The sequence below is a fragment of the Lynx rufus genome, unplaced genomic scaffold (assembly GCF_022079265.1).
Source record: "Lynx rufus isolate CCGP_SWC_20201006 ecotype Redwood Valley unplaced genomic scaffold, mLynRuf1.p SCAF_8, whole genome shotgun sequence".
In the NCBI taxonomy this organism is placed as follows: Eukaryota; Metazoa; Chordata; class Mammalia; order Carnivora; family Felidae; genus Lynx; species Lynx rufus.
The window spans coordinates 24,712,099-24,731,990 of record NW_025814896.1 but is presented as its reverse complement, the minus strand read 5'-3'; the positions used below and the strand labels follow the sequence as shown (position 1 = coordinate 24,731,990).

Here is a 19,892-nt window from a genome sequence, read left to right as displayed (position 1 = left end):
TTTTTTAATTTTTTTTTCAACGTTTATTTATTTTTGGGACAGAGAGAGACAGAGCATGAACGGGGGAGGGGCAGAGAGAGAGGGAGACATAGAATCGGAAACAGGCTCCAGGCTCTGAGCCATCAGCCCAGAGCCTGAGGTATTTGAAGGTATACTATTAATATGCTTCAGGCATTACATCTGGCTTTTCATGTAAAGATGAATGGCCCCTGATCTTAAGAAAACAGTTTGAAGGAGGAGACAGATTTGCCACAGATATTAAGGGACAGCTATTGAACACTTGTTAGGTTTAAGACTGTCTTATAGCACTTCGTGGTATTATCTCACTCTTCAAAACAAAACTATAATAAAATTGTCCCTGTTTTATGGATGAAGAAGGAATGGTTCATAGATTAAGTAATTTGTTCATGTTTGCACAGTAAGTTACAGTGTTAGTTTGTGGATCTAAATCTGTCTGATTCCAAAGCCTGCACATTTAATTACTGTGTTGTAATATCTCCTGGAATACATGCAGCAGGGTTGATGAGAAGAACTTCATTATTTCTGCTTTGGAGTCGAGGGAGAGCTACCAGATGAAATGCTTGAGTAGAATGTTGAAGGATAAGAGAAGACTAGATGAATGGGAAGTTAAGGAAGGAGCAGAGCAAAGTTTGAACAGAAGGAACAAGTAAACCACAGAAATATTAAACAGATGGCATGCTGAGGTAGGATGAGTAATTCTATATGGTTAAAGCGTGGGGTATGTATGAGAGAGTGGAAGGTGAGTTAAGAGAATAGGCAAGTGAGGATCATCAGAGATGTAGGGGATTCATTTTAAAAATCCTTCTGACAACATTGTATATATGGACAGATTGAGGCTAGACAAGGACAAATGTTGAAATTAGTATGGTAGTGTAAGGAGAGCCAAATGAAGGGAGTAGTGATGGGGATAAAGAGGGAACTGTAAAAAAAAAATAATAATAATAATTACAAGATTTTTCACTCATATCCAACTGTTTTATTTTAATGTTTCAAGGAATTTTGCCTCTTTCACATTTCCCATTTTTTAGTCATAATGGTGATGTATGTAGGTTCTTAAATAGTACCTAGTTTTTTCACTTTGATACTTAAGAGCAGGGGGGTTAGCAAAATCATGGCCCATGGAAGCAATCTGGCTTTCTGCCTGTTTGTGTAAATAGTTTTTCTGGTACACAGTCTCATTCATTCATTTTATGTGTTGTCTATGGCTGCTGTCACACTACAAGGGAGTTGAGTAGTTGTGACAGAGATCATATGGTCTACAAGGTTTAAAATATTTACTCCCTGGCCCTTTACAGAAAAACTCCCTATTTCAGAGCATCAGATTGAAGACATTCTATTATCTAATAACTAAAGTGAATGTAATAGAGCTTACTTAATATTATGTACTGGTCATTATTAATTAGGTGACATTGACCACATTTGTCATTCAGAATCTACATTACTTCCTTAATGTATTTGGAAATCATATTAGTTAACCTCTCCCAAATTGCAAGGTTTCTTAGGTAAAGGGGGTTTAAATGTAAAGAGATTTATGAAAATAAAGAATGGAAAACTCTTTTGTACAGTTGAGTTTTGTTAGTCCAACAAGGACCAAAAAATAGTTTAAAGCTACAAGATGATTTAAGACTACATCATACTCTGGCAACCAAATTATTTTGTCAGTCTGGCAGCAGTAGGTATTGTTTGATCCCTATTCTAGTGTTGTGACAATCTATGTACAGAGCTTGCAATTTTAGACTACTTGAGCTGACTAAAATTGGTGTATCCTATCTCCACAGTATAGGCTGTTCCTACTGGGGACTGTTTTCATGCAAATTCCTTTTTTTCCCTGAATGTTCCTTCTTTTCTTTTCTTTCTTTTTTTTTTAATGGCATCCTATTTTTGTTTCATGAATGTAGTATCTTTTCATCTCTCTGAAGATGTTAATACATTTTTAAAAGTGTTCTTTGTTTTTCTTTGGCATTACTTCATGATAGGAGCTTCTCACATTGCCTGCTAGTATTTTATTATGTCTAAAGAGGGGAGACTAAAAATCAGGCTGGGAGCTCTGAGTGTGCATGTATGGAGGAGAAGCTTGTTAACAGAGAACCTCGCTATAGGATTTTCTGGTGGATAACCTTTTAAGAAGTTGGAGGACTTCATAAAAAGACTCATCCTATCCACTGCCTGTTTGGTTCCTTTAATTCTCCTGTTTTTGATATTGTCCATCCTTTAACTGTGGCTGGCATCTCCCATTCTAGAGATGCTCTATTTTACCGTCTCTAGAAGGAAAACCCCCAAGTCTTGTGTGAAGTAGGGGATTTAGGAATCACAGGCAGCTTTCAGACCATCCTGCTTATATGTCTTAAATTTACTCCCTACTTCCAGAATTACCTGGTGTGTCTTGAAGACACTTCAGTGTAAAACAACTTAGTTCTTGGCTTTTCCCTACTACCAACATAGGAACCGACTTTCTTGAGTGTGCTGTTACTTAGCATTGCTCTGTTTTGTAGTTGACTGTAGTTAGTTGCTTGCTGTTATCTCCACTTCTATTTTTCCTGACAAATAGTACTATAGTTACTTTTTTAATTTTTAAAATTTCTTTGCTAGAGTTGAGAGGGAATTTGAAAGGGGATTCAGATGTGCATGTGTAATCTATCATCTTTTTGTAAAAGACCTTTTTCCACATATTTACTTCTTGTTTACATTCTGCAGCCTTTTGGGTTCACACATTTTTTTTTTTCTCTCAAATATTTTTTCTCCATACTGGTTTGGAATTTGTTCATTCTGTTTTTAATTTTTTACTGCTTTTCATTGAAATTTTAACTTGCGTATAAACCTCACTGAAGTTAGTATCTTTGCCTTGCTTAGCAATACAAAGATCTTGGAACTTGACTCCAGCTATCTCCATTCCTGATTTTAATTCTGTTATTCAGTATTTTAGCTTTATACATATATTTTTAATTTTTTTAAATTTTTTTTATGTTTATTTGAGGGAGAGAGAGTCAGTGTCAGTGGGGGAGGGTCAGAGAGACACAGAACTTGAAGCAGGCTCCAGGCTCTGAGCTGTCAGCTGTCGTGGACTTGAACCCACAAACTGTGAGATCATGACCTGAGCTGAAGTCGGAAGCTTAACCAACTCAGCCACCCAGAGCCCCCTATACATATATTTTTAAATGTTTATTTATTTTGAGGGGAGTGAGCGTGTGCCTGTATGTGCACTTGGAACGCTCGCACAGGTTGGGGAGGGGCAGAGAGAGAGTCCCAAGCTCTTCACTGACAGATGCAGGGCTCCATCTCACAAACTGTGAGATCATGACCTGAGCCAAAATCAAGAGTTGGACGTTTGACTGAGCTACCCGTATGCCCTTAGCTTTATATTTTTAAATGCCCAAGTTAGACATTCTTTCATGTATTTTGTATTTATCTAATTTTACCACTTTCTTAGTCACTTTCGTATCTTGAGTTGCAGAACTTTCTTTCACAATCATTGTCTTTATTCCTGAAATATATCCTTTGGAATTTCCCCTAGTGATGGTCCATTGATAGTAAAATATTTTAGCTTAAAAATAAAAAATGTCCCCTAATTTTTTTGTCTTAAAGAGGTTTGTTGATATGTAGTTCACATTCCATACAGTATACCCATTTAAAATGTACAATTCAATGGCTTTTAGTATATTCAGTGTTGTGCAATGATCACAACATTCAGTTTTAAAACATCATTACCCCAAAAATCGCTCTGTCAGTGAATTCTCACCCCAAATCCCACATCTGCTCAGCCCTAGGCAACCAATAATCAATTTACTGTCTCTGTAGATCAGTTTACTCTGACATTTCGTGTAAATGGAATCATACAATATCTGGTCCTTTATGACTGGCTTCTGAGATTTAGCATAGTACTTTCAGGGTTTATCCACGATACAGGTTTTACCAGTGCTTCATTTCTTTTTATTGCCGAATAATAGTCGATTGTATGAATACACCACATTTAAAAAATCCATTTATTAGTTTATGGGCATTTGGGTTGTTTCTATTTTCTGACTATTACGAATAATGCCGTTGTGAATCACGTTCAGGTTTTTGTGTGGACATATGTTTTCATTTCTCTTGGGTATATACCTAGAGAAGAATTGCTATATCATATGGTAATTCAGTGTTTAACTTTTTGAGGGACCACAAAATGTATTCCATTGTAGCTGTACCATTTTACATTCCCATTAGCAATCTATGAAGGTTCTAGCTTCTCTATATCCTCATTAATACTTGTTATCAGTCATTTTGATAATACCCATCCTAGTAGGTGTGAAGTGGTATCTCATTTTGGTTTTGATTTGCATGTCCCAGATGATTAATGATGTTGAGTATCTTTTCATGTGTTTATTGGCCATTTGTGTATCTTCTTTGGAGAAATGTCTAGGTATTTTGCCAATTTTTCAGTCATTGTCTTTTTGTGTTGTGAGAGGTTTTTTTTTATATATTCTGGATACTTTTATCAGATATACATGATTTACAGAAATTTTATTGCATTTTGTGGGTTGACTTCTCACTTCTTGATGGTGTTTTTGAAGCACCAAAGTTTTAGCTTTTGATTTATATCCACTTTATTTTGCTTTTGCTTTTGGTGTTATATCTGGTTCTATTTGAATTTTAGGGTTTTTTTTCCTTTTAAAAAAAATGCCATTAGGATTTTGATAGGGATTGCACTGAATCTGTAGATCTTCCAACCCATGAAAATGGATATCTTTCCATTTTTTGTGTCTTCTTTAATTTCTTTCAGCTGTGTTTTGTGGTTTTCATCTCCTTGGTTAAGTTTATTCCTAACTATTTTATTCTTTTTGATGCTATTGTAAGTGGGATTGTTATATTTATTTATTTTTTTCTGACTTGATTGCTCTGGCTAGTACTGTAGTACTGTGTTGAATAGAAGTGGTGGGAGTTGGCATTCTGTCTTATTCCTAGTATTAGAGGAAAAGCTTTCAATTTTTCACCATTGAGTGTGATATTAGTTGTGGGCTTTTCATATATACTCTATTTTGTTGAGGTAATTTTCTTCTATTCCTAGTTTGACAGTTTTTATCATGAAAGACTATTGAATTTCTTAAAATGCTTTTTTTTTTTTCAACATCAATAGTGGTGATAATGTGATTTTAGCCTTAATTCTTTTAATGTATAATGCATTGATTTTCATATGTTGATCCATCTTTGCAACCCAGGGATAAATCCCACTTGGTCATAGTGTATTAAGTCTTTTAATGTGCTGTTGAATTTGCTTTGCTAGTATGAAAAACTGAAAATTTTGAATTGTTAAAATGTGGCAACTCTGGAAATCAGATTCTTCTTCCACTTCATGGTTTCTTATTACTACTCATTATGGTGGTTGTTTGCTTGTTTGGTGACATTTCCAAACTAATTTTTTGTGTAGTCTGTATTCTTTGTCATGTATGGCCACTGTCTTAGACTTCACTTCCTGCTTGCTTGGAGCCTGAAGGTCAACCAGAGTTAAGAGCCAGGATCTTCTGTCCTTCCTGAACAAGCATCCACACCTGGGAATGCGCATGGACTTCTAGATTTAACATAATACCCAGGAGTTTTTCAAAGCTCTCATTCCCCCAAATGTCTCCTTCTCCAGTCTCTTCCTTCCCAGTCTTTTCTAAATTTTTTTTTTTAACGTTTATTTATTTTTGAGACAGAGACAGAGCATGAACGGGGGTGGGTCAGAGAGAGGGAGACACAGAATCTGAAACAGGCTTCAGTCTCTGAACTGTCAGCACAGAGCCCGACGCGGGGCTCGAACTCACGGACCGCAAGATCATGACCTGAGCCGAAGTCGGCCGCTTAACCGACTGAGCCACCCAGGCGCCCCCATCCCAGTCTTTTCAATATATCTGTTGTGTGTCCCATCTATTACCCCTTGCCCCAAGTGGCAGTGGTTAATACATTTGATTTTAAATGCTTTTGACAGACACTGCCTGGGAAAGTATCTCAGCCCCAAGGAGGCTCCCTGGCAGGGAAAACAAAGGCAAGAGAAGTTCTGAGCCAATCCTTCATGTAACTTACAGACAGTTAAAACATGCGCCCACAGTTCTTTTGTAGGGGTCTAACTTAATTTTTTTTTACATATGGTTGTGCAGTTATTCCAGCACCATTTGTTGAAGAGATAGCAATTGATGAGGGAAACAAAGGCAAAAGAAAAAAAATTAAATTTCCCTGTTACTTAGAGCCCATTGACAAGTCCTTGAAACAGGCAGAGTGACCTTCCTCTGGTAGCTCAGTGGCCTCAATGTTGACACTTTGCTAAGGACAAAAGGCAATCTTAGCCTGACCCCCTAGGAACCTGTAAGTCTACTTTAATATATAAAAATTCCTATTGAAACTCCTTTTTCTCTACCTCCCCCTACCCCGCCAAAATACATGTTGGTAATCATACTCCAAGCTCATGGCCCACTGATAATACATCTGAAGGGTCTTTTGACTGAGGAGTTATTAGACAGTAGTAAATGACCTTTACCTAACAATAGCTAGGCACCTCAAGGTCTTGGAAATCTTGCTTCCAAAATTCCTTAGAGACTTAGGCTATCCCTAATCCCCTCCCAACTTGAAAGTCACAACCCCATGCAGCTTTTTCTGCCCATGGCTCGTCCCCCCCCACCCCCCGTGCTTAAAACAAACAAACAAAACCAAAAAACAAAAATAACCCTTTTTGCACTGAAGACATTTCAAGAATTCTTTCTTGGCTGTTGGCTCTGAACCCCAACATTTTCTGTATCAGCAATGGTTATTATTTTATTTATTTATTGCAAATTTTTATTTATTAAAGTAATTTCTACACCAAGTATGGTGCTCGACCGCACACTGCCGCTCACCAGCGGAGCCGCCTTGGTGCTCCAGCAATGAGTGACACCAAAAGATTTGACATAGTTAGATATGACACCAAAACACAATCCATGAAAGAAAAAATTAGAAATTGGACTTTATTAAAGTTAAATCCCTTGGTTAACAAAGGCACTATTTATTTATTTTTTAATGTCTTTATTTTTGAGAGAGAGACAGAAAAGAGTGCAAGTGGGGGAGGGGCAGAGAGAGAGGGAGACACAGAATCTGAAACAGGCTCCAGGCTCTGAGCTGTCAGTACAGAGTACGACATGGGGCTCAAACTTATGAACCGTGAGATCCTGACCTGAGCTGTGTAGTTGGACGCTTAACCGACTAAGCCACCCAGGTGCCCTGTACAATCTACCAATTAAGCCACCCAGGTGCCCTGTACAATCTGGTTTTCAATCCTATTCCTGGCACAGTGCTCCTAAAACCCTTGAAATTTTCTAAGTAATGAGAATGATAAAGGTGTCTTTTGTTATATTATTGAGGTGACTTTTAGACCTTGTCTTAAGAATGGAGACTAGGGGCGCCTGGGTGGCGCAGTCGGTTAAGCGTCCGACTTCAGCCAGGTCACGATCTCGCGGTCCGTGAGTTCGAGCCCCGCGTCAGGCTCTGGGCTGATGGCTCGGAGCCTGGAGCCTGTTTCCGATTCTGTGTCTCCCTCTCTCTCTGCCCCTCACCCGTTCATGCTCTGTCTCTCTCTGTCCCAAAAATAAATAAAAAACGTTGAAAAAAAATTAAAAAAAAAAAAAAAAAGAATGGAGACTGGTTGCTAGTGGAGCCAACCATGTGATTGGAGGTTGTAACTTTCAGTCCTACCCCCCAAAACCCCCCAACCTCTGGAGAGGGGAAGAGGGCTGGAGATGGAGTTCAGTTGCTAATGACTAATGATTTAATCATCCATACCTGTGTAATAGCTTCCATTAAAAAATGTAAAAGGATGAGTTTCAGAGAGTTTCCAGGTTGCTGAATGCAGGAGGATTTGGGGAGAGTGGTATGCTGGCTGAGGACATGGAAGCTTCACACCTTTTCCCCATACCTTGCCCTATGCACCTCTTTCATCTGGCTGTTACTGAGTGATATCCTTTTATAATAAACTAGTAACCCAGGAGATGATAATAATAAGTTTGAGTTCTGTGAGCCACTCCAGCAAATTAATCAAACCCAAGTAGGTAATCATTGGAACCTCTAATCTATAGCTGGTTAATCGGAAGCACAAGGGACAACCTGGACTTGCATATAAGCATTTGAAGTGTGGTGGGGAGCTTGTAGAACTGATCATTTAACCTGTGGGATCTGACACTATCTCTGAAATAAGTTGTAGGACACCCAGCTGGTGTCAGAGAATTGCTTGTTGGTGTGAATGATGCGGTTTGAAGTGTTGCAACGGGTGTGGAGTCCACGGCCAAGAAAGAATTCTTGAGATGTTTTTGGTGCAAAAAGGTGTTTTTATTATAGCATAGGGACGGGACCCATGGGCAGAAACACCTGCAATGGGGTTGTGAGGAATGACTGATTATATAAGATCTTCTATCCTATGGAGGGTAGGGTGATGTTAAGTTTCCAGAAAATTGAGTCTATAGGTTTCTGGAGATTATGTTTTTCTTATGAATCATTAAGACCGTTGCAAAATGATGTAGACACATGTCCTGCATAACTGTGATCTCTATTAGTTAACCATTTGTTTTTCCCTTTTCTTTGTTCTTGGGTAGCCCTGAGTGCCTGAGGAATGTCACATATCCCTTGATGGGGAAGTGTTGCGGGGGTGTTAGCTTGTGCTTTGCCCTCAGCTTGCCTTTTGCTCCCGCATTATGAGGAAACCATAATGGAGGGAATTATGGGAAACCATGTGGGAGGAAACCATCCCCCACATATACACCCACATTTTGGACCCTCTACACTGTTAAGAGAGTGAAAAGAGAAGCCATAGTTTGCAAGAAAATATTTGTGAAACACATATCTGGTAAAAGACTTGATTCTAAAATACATAAAGAACTCTTAAAATGTAATAATGTGAAAACAAGTAAAAAGTGAGTAAAAGATCTGAAGAAATACCTTACCATACGTCAGATAAGCATGTGAAAAGATGCTCAACATCATGTCATATGGGAATTGCAAATTAAACCATCAGTGACATATCACTGTACATCTGTTAGATTGGCAAAATTCTGAAAAGCTAGTAATACCAAATGCTGGTGAAGGTATGGAACAAAAAGAATTCTCCTTCAATCCTAGTAGGAATGCAAAATGGTGCACAACTTTGGAAGACCATTTGGCAGTTTCTTACTGGGTTAAAACATAGGCGTACCATTATCCAGCCATTGTGTACCTTTTTACTCAATTGAATTGAAAACCTAAGGCCACAAATAACTTATACATGAATATTTATAGCAGCGTTTTTCATAATTGTCCCAAACTGGAAGCAAGCAAAATGTCCTTTAATAGGAGAATGGATAAACTGTGGTGCAAACACACAATTGAATATTATTCAGCAATTAAAAAAAAATAGGGGCACCTGGGTGGCTCAGTTGGTTAAGCGTCCAACTCTTGATTTTGGCTCACGTCATGATTTCATGTTCATGAGTTCCAGCCCTGCATAGGGCTCTGTGTTGGCAGTGTGGAGCCTGCTTGGGATTCTCCTCCCACCCACCCCCCCCACCTCAGCTTGCATGCACTGTCTGTCTCTCAGTAAATAAATAAGCTTTAAAAAAAAAAAAAAGCTGTCAAGCCATGAAAAAGTGTGGAAGAACCTTAATAGTATTGCTAGATGAAAGAAGCCAATCTGAAAAGGCCTCAAATTGTATGATTCCACCTACCTGACATTCTGGAGGAGAGAAAAACTACAGATAAAAAGATCAGTGGTCATCAGGGGGTTCTCAGTGTGGAGGGAGGAATGGATAGGTAAAGCTTGGATGGTGAGATTATTCTGTGTGAAACTAAACGTGGACCCGTGGCGTTATGCATTTGTCAAAATCCATAGAACTGTACAACACAAAGAGTGGATGTGGATATAAATTGTGGGGCTTGAGCTTACAATCCCCAAATGCCTACTGACTGCTCAAGCATGTTCTACCAACTGAGCCAGCCAGGCCTCCCTGAATTTTATTTGTGTATCTATTTTTAATTTTTTAAACATTTTATTAATTTTTTAAAAAATATTTTATTTTTAAGTAATTCCTACACCCAACGTGAAGCTCAAACTCACAACCCTGAGATCAAGAATTGCATGCTTAGGGGCGCCTAGGTGGCTCAGTTGGTTGAACATCCGACTGCGGCTCAGGACATGAGCTCACAGTCCGTGAGTTCAAGCCCCACGTTGGGCCCTGTGCTGACAGCTTGGAGCCTGGAGCCTGCTTCAAGATTCTGTGTTTCCCTCTCTCTTTGCCCTTCCCCCACTCATGCTCTGTCTCCCTCTGTCTCCAAAATGAATAAATGTTGGGGCGCCTGGGTGGCTCAGTCGGTTGAGCATCCGACTTCGGCTCAGGTCACAATCTCGCGGTCTGTGAGTTCGAGCCCCGCGTCGGGCTCTGGGCTGATGGCTCAGAGCCTGGAGCCTACTTCCGATTCTGTGTCTCCCTCTCTCTCTGCCCCTCCCCCGTTCATGCTCTGTCTCTCTCTGTCTCAAAAATAAATAAATGTTAAAAATAAATAATAAAAAAAATGAATAAATGTTAAAAAAAAAAAAAAGAATTGCATGCTTTACCAACTGAGGAAGCTGCCCCCCCCCGCTTTTAATTTTTTTTTTTTTTCAATTGAAATGTAGTTGACACACAATGTTACATTTGTTTCAGGTAAACAACATAGAGATTTGACAGCTCTACATACTATGTTATGCACACCACAAGTGTAGTTGCCATCTGTCACCATACATCACTATTAAATTACCATTGACTGTGTTCCCTGTGCTGTACCTTTCATCCCCATGACTTATTCATTCCATATCTGGAAGTCTCCCACTTCTCTTCACCCATTTTACCTCTTTACCCCTCCCTTTTGGCAATCACCAGTTTGTTCTCTGTATATATTGGTCTGTTACACTGTGTTCGTTTGTTTTGTGTTTTAGATTATGTATAAGTGAAATCATATGGTATTTGTCTTTCTCTGTCTGATTTATTTCGCTTAGCATAATACCCTGTAGGACCATCCATGCTGTTATAAATGACAAGATCTTATTATTTTTTTTTTTTATGGCTAATACTCCATTGTATTTTTATATACCACATCTTTATCCATTCATCTACCGGTGGGCATTTAGGTTGTTTCCATATTTTATCTGTTGTAAATGCTGCAATAAACATAAGGGTGCATATATATTTTCAAGTTAATATTCTCAGTTTTCTTGGGGAAATACTCAGTGGTGGAATTACTGGATCATATGGTATTTCTATTTTTAATATTTTGAGGAACCTCCATACTGTCTTCCACAGTGGCTGCACCAATTTATATTCTCATTAACAATGCACAAAGGTTCCCTTTTCTTCACATCCTTGCCAATACTTGTTATTTCTTGGCTTTTTAAAAAATGTTTATTTTGAGAGAGAGGGAAAGCATATGTGTATAGGAAAGGGGCAGAGAGGGAGAAAGAGAATCCCAAGCAGGCTCACGCTGTCAGTGCAGAGCCTAATGTGGGGCTTGATCCTAGGAACTGTGAGCTCAGGACCTGAGCTGATATGAAGAATCTGGATGCTCAATGGCTGAGCCACCTAGGCACCCCACTTGTCTTTTTGATATTAGGTATTTTGACAATTGAAATTGTAGACTTAAAACAATAAAAAACTTCCAGTGTATTCCTTGCACTGATTAACAAGGTGGATAAAGTGCCTACTTTTGTGGACTTTAGAGTCAATAAACAAATCAGAAATTTTTCAGTGATGTCATAGAAAGTAATAGGATGGTTAACTTCAGATTGGATAAGTCTGGACAGATCTCTGAGGAGGTGATATTTAACTGAGGCCTGACTACAAGAACATGTTAGCTATTTAAAGATACAGAAAAAAGCATTCTTAGCAGAGGGAACAGTTAGTACAAAAGCTGTAAGGCTAGGATGAAATGTGTATTTGAGAAATAGAAAGCAAGCTAGATTTGCAGTGGGTGAAGGGAAGAATGATAAGAGGTAAAGTCAGAGAGTTAGCATGGGTAGTATGGACTTGGGGCATCTATAAGCCAGGGTAAGGAGTTTGGATTCTATTTTAACTGAGATAGGAGGTTATTGAGTATTTAAGCAGAGTAGAGTATGATCTAATTTTTATTTTTCAAAGAGGACTCCAGTTGCTGTGTGGAGGATGATGGGAGGGAGAAGGAGCCAGTAGCAAGTACAGAAGCAGGGAGACCAGTTTAATGACTTCTAGTAATTTGTTGTCAGGGAAGGGATGGCTGTTTGTAGCTTAGACTAGGATGGTTAAGAAGAGAAGGAGTAATGTGGCTATATAGTAGGGTATGTTTTACAGGTAGAATCATTAGAACTTGTTGAGGGAAAGATCATGCCCATATGTTTGGCTTGAGCAACTGGGTGGATGGTGGTGCTGTTGAGGCCAAGATGAGTGTGTCCAGGTATAGAGAGTTTTAATTTAGTCATTTTAACTGTGTAGGTAGGCAGTTGTAAGTAATGGTCAAGATGAAAAGTGTGGAGCTCAGGAGAAAACATGGGAAGTATAGGTTATCTATTATATCTAGTCTCTCTTGCCTGTTTTTTATTTTGTTTATTTATTTATGTATTTATTTAGAGAGCACATATGAGCAGGGGAGGGAGGGAGAGAGGGAGAGAGACAGAGAGACAGAGAGAGAGAGAGACATTATCCCAAGCAGCTCCACTCTTTTAGCGCAGAGCCTGATGCAGGGCTCAAACCCATGAACTGTGAGATCATGACCTGAGCCAAAACCAAGAGTCAGATGCTCAACCAGCCAAGCCACCCAGGTGCCCCTCTTGCCTGTTTTTTAACTTGTACAAATCATCAATGATAAATGTTTTCTTTTAAAAACCTCAAACAATACATATAAAACCAAAGTTCCCCATGACCACCTTCTTTACTATATCTACTCCTCTCCTCCACAAAGTTAACCACTGTGACCAGTGTCAGATGTGTACTTTTTCCTGCATTTATTTATATGTATCTATAGGAATAGATAGTTTACTTTTGTTTGCAAAAATGACATCATAATGTATATATTTTATAACTTAAATGTTCTTGGAATCATTTCATTTTGGTCATTAGTGAGTTACTTGTTTTAATGTCTGCATTGTATTCTGTTCTATGCTATGAATGTTACTTATTTAACTGGTTACCAATTGATACTTACGTGGTTTCTTTAGTTTTTCTTTTTTTACTATTATACGTAACGGTAATTTTTTATTCTTCTTAAGAATTTAAAGTATTTAGAGATATATAAAAGTAATATGTGTAAGTACATGCATTATTACAATTACCAGCATGTTTTTGCAGAGCAACTCATTCTACCACAGTGATTATCTGTAATTATCTGGAGAGAATCACTGTTCCTAAAAATGTGTTTAATCTGTACTTTCATTAGTCTTTTCTATATGAAGTTAATTTGAATTTTAAAATATATTTTATTTCTGTAGAGATCTTAAATTTATTTACTTTGTAACTTTGTAATTAATGCTAATTTAGAATAAATAATGTACACTATACTATTAAAAAGGTTATTTTTCCAGCAATAAATTGTTGATATAGATCAGCAGCTAGAATAGTACTTTATCATGCATAATAAGATCAGCACGGGATATTAGACTTCGCTTGCTGTCTCTTGATTTACTTCTCTTGATGTCATAGTACTGTTGCATATAGTCTTTTGGGTGTTGAGGAGAAGGTAATAACTATACAGAATGTGGTAATGATGTCTTTGGAAGGCCCTTTGTATAACAAGCACTTTGAACCAGAATATCCTGTACAAAACAGTGTTAAGGCTTTTGTGTTATAATTCATTTCTTTTATATTTTGGGTGACTACTAATGACATTATTTATGGTGTATGCCTTCCCTGTTTAAAATAAAAGGTCTCTTTTAATAAATTGTAGGTTATAAAACATCTGAAGTGGGCAATTTAAATAAAGAAGATGAAGGGGGAAAAATGCACACACTGACGCACACACTCACTCACCCGCACACATACACATACCAGGCCACAGAGAATGAGCTAGTTTCTATAGTGAAGACCAAAATTTTAGCTTTGAACGTTTTCATAAGTCAAGGAATAAAACATTAGATTTTGTAGAGTTGGTCTCAGTGGGAATTATTGTTCCATTTCATTTTGGCAGATTTGAGAAGATACCAGAATTGTTTGATACTAAATTAAAAAAATTCCGTGAGCAGGGGAGAGGGGCAGAGGGAGAGAGAGAGAATCCCAAGCAGGCTCCAAGCTCAATGTGGAGCCCGACGTGGGGCTTGACCCCACAACCCTGGGATCGTGACTTGAGCCGAAATCAAGAGTTGGATGCTCAACTGAGTGAGCCACTCAGGTGCCCCTGATATTTAAAAATTTTAATGGAAGTCTAAAATTGTATGAAAATTTAAGATAGTAGGTACAGTATCAAGATATTTTGTCTTACCGTATATTATGGTTCTTACATAGTACTTGGTAAATAAGTGCTAAGTAAATTTCATTTCACTTTAATCTTTACCTTGACCCAGTTGAAATATTTCTAGTATTGTTATCCAGTCCCCAAAAGCCTAAGAACAGATTTTTATTGTAAAGATATTTAAACACTATTAATGATAAAGAACATTTACAGAGCATTTTTAAAATATACATAATCATCTTTGCAACAACTCTGTGAGGTAGACGTGGTGTTATACTCATTTTTCTGATAGAAAACTGGGACCTAGAGAGGTTATATAACTTAAGTAGTGTCATATAAGTGTCATAGACAGGAATTGAGCCCAAATGTTCTGACTTTGTTAAAACATCTTTGTTATATTAATCATGCTGTTTCCACATGGGGTTACCTTTTCCATGATTGGAGACTGAAGAAGATATGTGAGACTTAATCATTTAGTGTAGTTCGAAGTCTTTGTTGTTGTTGTTGTTAAATTTATTTTGAGAGAGAAGACTGTGAGCAGGGGTGGGGCAGAGAGTGAAAGAGGGAGAGAGAGGATCCCAAGCAGGCTCATCGCTGTCAGCACAGAGCCCAGTGCAGGGCTCAGACTCATGGAATTGAGATCATGACCTGAGCCGAAATTAAGAGGTGGACTGCTCACCCGACTGAGCCACCCAGGTGCCCCTCAAAAGCCATTTTTTAATTCATTTCATCAAACAGATATTTAAGTGTTTGCTATGTGTCAGGCACTATTTTTGGGCTTCTGGCTTTCATCAGTGAACAAAACAAAGATCCCTGCTCACATGGAGTTTATATTCAAGCCTAGAGATTCAAAACAATAAATATGGGGGGCACCTGGGTGGCTCAGTCGGTTGAACGTTCAACTTCGGCTCAGGTCATGATCTTGTGGTTTGTGAGTTCGAGCCCCACGTCGAGCTCTGTGCTGACAGCTCAGAACTTGGAGCCTGCTTTGGATTCTGTGTTTCCCTCTCTCTCTGCCCCTCCCATGCTCATGCTCATGCTCTGTCTCTCAATAATAAATAAATGTTAAAATCCACTTGGATATGAAAAAAAACAATAAACATAATTACCAAGTGAATTACTTAGTATGTCAGAAGGTGATATATTCTGTAGAAGAAAAAAAAAATGACCAGGGAATTGGAGCAGACTGTAATATTGTCAAGAGAACAAGTAAAACGAAAGTCCTAGTGCTAGAATGTGCTAGCATATTTGATGTATAACAGGGAGGTAGGTACTTGAGTAGATTAGGAGAATAGAAGGAGATAAGATCAGGAAGTTGGGAGCATGCATCTTATATAGTCTTTTAAGGTCATGGTATGGATCTAAGCTTTTACCCTGAGTAAAATGGGAAGCTTTTGCAGGATTTTGAACACTTTAAAAGTCATCCTGATTGTGTTCAGAATAGGCACTGAAGCCAGACACAGCTAGAAACAGGGAGACCTAATCCAGGGGGGAAAAAAGGTGGCTCTGAACAGATTGATGGTAGAGGTGGTGAGAAATGGTTGGATTCTGGACATACTTTGCAAATGGAGACAACAGAATTTGCTGGCAGATAGGAAGGAAAATAAAAAAAGAAAGGCAGGATGACTTCAAGGTTTTTAGCGTCTGAAAGGATGGAGTTGTTACCAACTGAGATAATTTACAGGGAAAATCCGGAGTTCAGTTTGATTTGTTAAGTTTGGGGGGTTTTTCACATACCCCCAAGTAAAGTTGTTCAGAGTTTAGGAATGAAGTCTGGGATAGAAATATAAAGTTGGGACTCATTGGTATATAGATGACATTTAAAGTCACAACACTGAATGATATCTTTGAGGAAATGTGTACAGAGAGGTAAGAGGGAACTGAACCCTAGGATACTCCCAACATTAAGAGGGGAGAAAACAGAAGAGATTGTCAAAGGAGCCTAAGAACAATCAGTGAGGTAGGACTTAAACCTAGAGAATGTTCCTTGGGAGCCCAAGGAAAGAAAGTAAACCATGGAAGATAGAATGATTAGCCATGTAATTTTGCTGACAGGTTAGGCAGGATGAATACTAGAATTGAGATATGAAAATGGCCTGGTTAGCACCATACATATTTTTTTTAATGGGACTTTTTGATGTTTACAGTGTGTCCTTTGCCATGTTCAGGTTTGCCGTCCTGTTGGTGGTATGTCTGGCAGTGGATCGCAGCTTGGTTCAATGGGTAGCCTGACCATGAAATCACAGCTTCAGATCACTGGTAAGTCTTAAACAGATCTACTAGTATACTTTTTTTTTCTTCCTAAGATAAAAAATATAATCCTTTTTTTTTTTTTTTTTTTTTTTTGAGGGAGAGAGAGAGAGGGCGCAAGTGAGTAAAGGGCAGAGAGAGTGAGAATCCCATAAGGGACAGAGAGAGAGAGAGAAGGAGGTAGGGAGAGAGAGAGAGAAGGAGGTAGGGAGAGAGAGAGAGAAGCGGGACTCACCCAAAGTGGGGCTTGAGCTCCTCTTACACGGGGCTTGTACTCACCTGAAGTGGAGCTCTAGCTTACCTGATGTGGACTTGAACTCCCAAACTGTGAGATCGTGACCTGAGCCCAAGTCAGATGCTTCGCTACTGAGCCACCCAAGCACCCCAAAAAATAATCTTAAGAGAAGAAAATCTTCAGTGGCTATTATATATCAGGTGATATTTGAATTAATATTTGCCTAATGAATGAATGAACAGATGGTTAGATATATAAAAATTACATTTTTATTTCAGGATATTCTTGAGTATTCTGTAGGGTTTTTTTCCCCTCTCCCATTAAACATTGGTGTCTGGGGCAGTTGCTATTGTTTTTTGTTTTGTATTACATTAACAGCCTTGAGAGATAATTCACATACAGTTTACCCATTAAGAGGTCAATGATTGTTAGTATATTCGCAGTGTTGTACAGTTGTCAACACTGTCAGTTTTAGAAAACCTCTACCCATTAGTAGAAGACTTTCCATGTCCCCCAGCCACCATCAACCCTGGGCAATCACTAATCTACTTCCTGTCTGTAGGTTTTTCTATTCTGGATATCTCATATAAATGGGATCCTAAAATGTGTATGGCTTTTTGTTTCTGACTTTTTCTACTTGGCATGTTTTCAAGGTTCATTCTTATTGTAGCATGCATTAGTATTTCATTTTATTGCCAAATAATATTGCAAGCATGAACATGCCACATTTTCTTTATCCTTTTATCAGTTGATGTATGTTTGAGTTGTTTCTACTTTTGGCTATTATGAATAACGCTATGAACATTTGTGTACAAGTTTTTGTAAAGATGTGTGTTTTCACTTCTCTTGAGTACCTACCTAGGAGTGGAGTCACTGGTCATATATATGTTTCACTTTGTGAGGAATTCCAAATTGCTTTTCATTTTTTAAATTTTTTTATTTTTCATTTTTTTAAATGTTTATTTTTGAGAGAGAGAGGGAGAGGGAGATGGTGAGCAGGGTAGGGGCAGAGAGAGAGGGAGATGGAGAACTCCAAGCAGGCTCTGCACTGCCAGTACAGAGCCTGATACGAGTTTGAACTCACAAACCACAAATTATGACCTGAGCCTAAGTCAAGAGTCAGATGATTAACCGACTAAGCCCCCCATGCACCTCTCCAAATTGTTTTTCAAAGCATTCACACTATTTGTATTCCCATTAGCCATGTAGGAGGGTTCCAATTTCTCCACATCCTTGACAGTGCGTGTTGTCTTTTTGATTATAGACATCCTAGTGGGTGTGAAGTGGTATGTCATTGTGGGTTTGATTTACATTTCTCTGGTGGTTAAGGATGTTGAACATCTTTTCATGTGCTAAATGGCCATTTGTATATCTTTTTTGGAGAAATGTCTATTTAAATCCTTTGGTTGCTATTATTACTTAACTACTATCTCTGTCTTTCTCTCTCTAACCATATGAACCAAGTATATCACTTTCAGATTAATATTCCTAATGTTCTAATATGCCACTTATGTTACATTCCTGCTCAAAAATCTTTAATGCTTCTGTTTGGCTATAGTTTGGAATTTCGTTAGCCGGGGCTGAGAGCTTTCACAGTCTGGCTCCATATGGTCTTTTTGTAGATATTTATACATGAACTATTTGGTGAGTCACTGGATTTTCTTCAGATATGCATGTGTCTGTATCACACAGTGAAACCTCAGTCTCTAACCTTTTAATGGCATTTATTTCTTCTAGAACAATTATCATCCTCTGTATGGTATTTTAGCTTTTATTACACCTATCTCACATCCACCTCTAGATGATGACTATTAGGCTACAAACCATGTCCTTATTATTATCTTCCTCAAAACCTAAAAATGATTGAATTATGTTTAAAAAACACTTTCATAATGTGACAGCATCTTAGAATTTATTTTTGGAAATTCCTTCACTATAGTCTCTTTCCTTAGCAATGTCTGATTCTCAATGAAAGATACTGGTATTTCTTTGTTAAGCAAGATTCTGATTATTTTCCTCTGCCCCCCATCCTGAAGCTAGCCTGAGTAGCTGATTTAAATTGAGCCAGCTTCTGTGCTCGCTTCGGCAGCACATATACTAAATTGAGCCAGCTTCTTAGGACTTTTTCTGGGCTGCTTAACATTAAACCTTTGATTGGAGTAATCTTTAAAAAAATCTTTACTTTTTCAGGTTATATAAGTAATACACATGTTTTTATTTTTAAAAACTTAGTAAAATAGGGGTGCCTGGGTGGCTCAATCAGTTAAGTGTCTGACTCTTCATCTCAGCTCAGGTCTTGGTCTCAGGGCTGTGAGTTCAAGCCCCACGCTGGGCTCTGTGCTGGGCATGGAGCTTACTTACAAAAACAAACAATAACCAAAAAAAACTTTAAAAAAACCTCAGTAAAAGAATGAAGTGAAGGGTCCTATTTATCATCTCAATCCTGAGAGATGATACTGTTATTCCTTTAGGTTTAGGTTTATATTCCTTTATACTTTTTTCTGTGCATAAACCATTTATCTTGTTTGCTACCATCATTATTCTCACAGTAAGAAAAATATTTGGTAAATGTCTAAATGCATCTCAAGAAGACATAATTCTTGCCATGTTTAAGTTTTTAATCTTGGTTCTAAAAATTCTGAGACTGCACAAATACAAGGCAAAAAGCAATTTAATAAAAACAAATACCATGAATAATGGATAAAAGTTATATATTTAGCAAATATATTATTATATATGAGACAAATGGAAAGCATAAGGTTATAAAGAGTAAAGTGCCAAGTTGAGTAGAATCAAATGCCTTTCATAATTCATTGTTTACTTATATGCTTTTGATGCTAGAAACCTCAGAACTAAGCTTTTTGCACAATTTCCTTTAATGACATTGTATTTTTTATTCTATGTTAATGGATCAGTTATAGTATTGGTTGCTTTTATTATTTTTTTTTTTGTAAGCTGCCTCAACATCTTTCTAGATAGAATCAAGATGGGCATA

The 19,892-nt window shown here is 38.0% G+C and overlaps 1 protein-coding gene across 3 annotated transcripts in view; it reads left to right on the top strand.

Annotated features, from left to right (window-relative positions):
* ITCH (itchy E3 ubiquitin protein ligase) overlaps positions 1 to 19,892 on the top strand; it is a 146,566-nt gene that overhangs the window by 25,511 nt on the left and 101,163 nt on the right. The window contains exon 3 of one of the 3 annotated variants that reach the window (XM_047069359.1): positions 16,581 to 16,671. In XM_047069359.1, coding sequence (XP_046925315.1) covers positions 16,602 to 16,671 — 70 coding nt within the window. In that variant the 5' untranslated portion in view covers positions 16,581 to 16,601. Of the gene's footprint in view, positions 1 to 16,559; positions 16,672 to 19,892 lie in introns of those variants that run through there. The other 2 variants (XM_047069360.1, XM_047069361.1) reach the window with 2 other exon arrangements.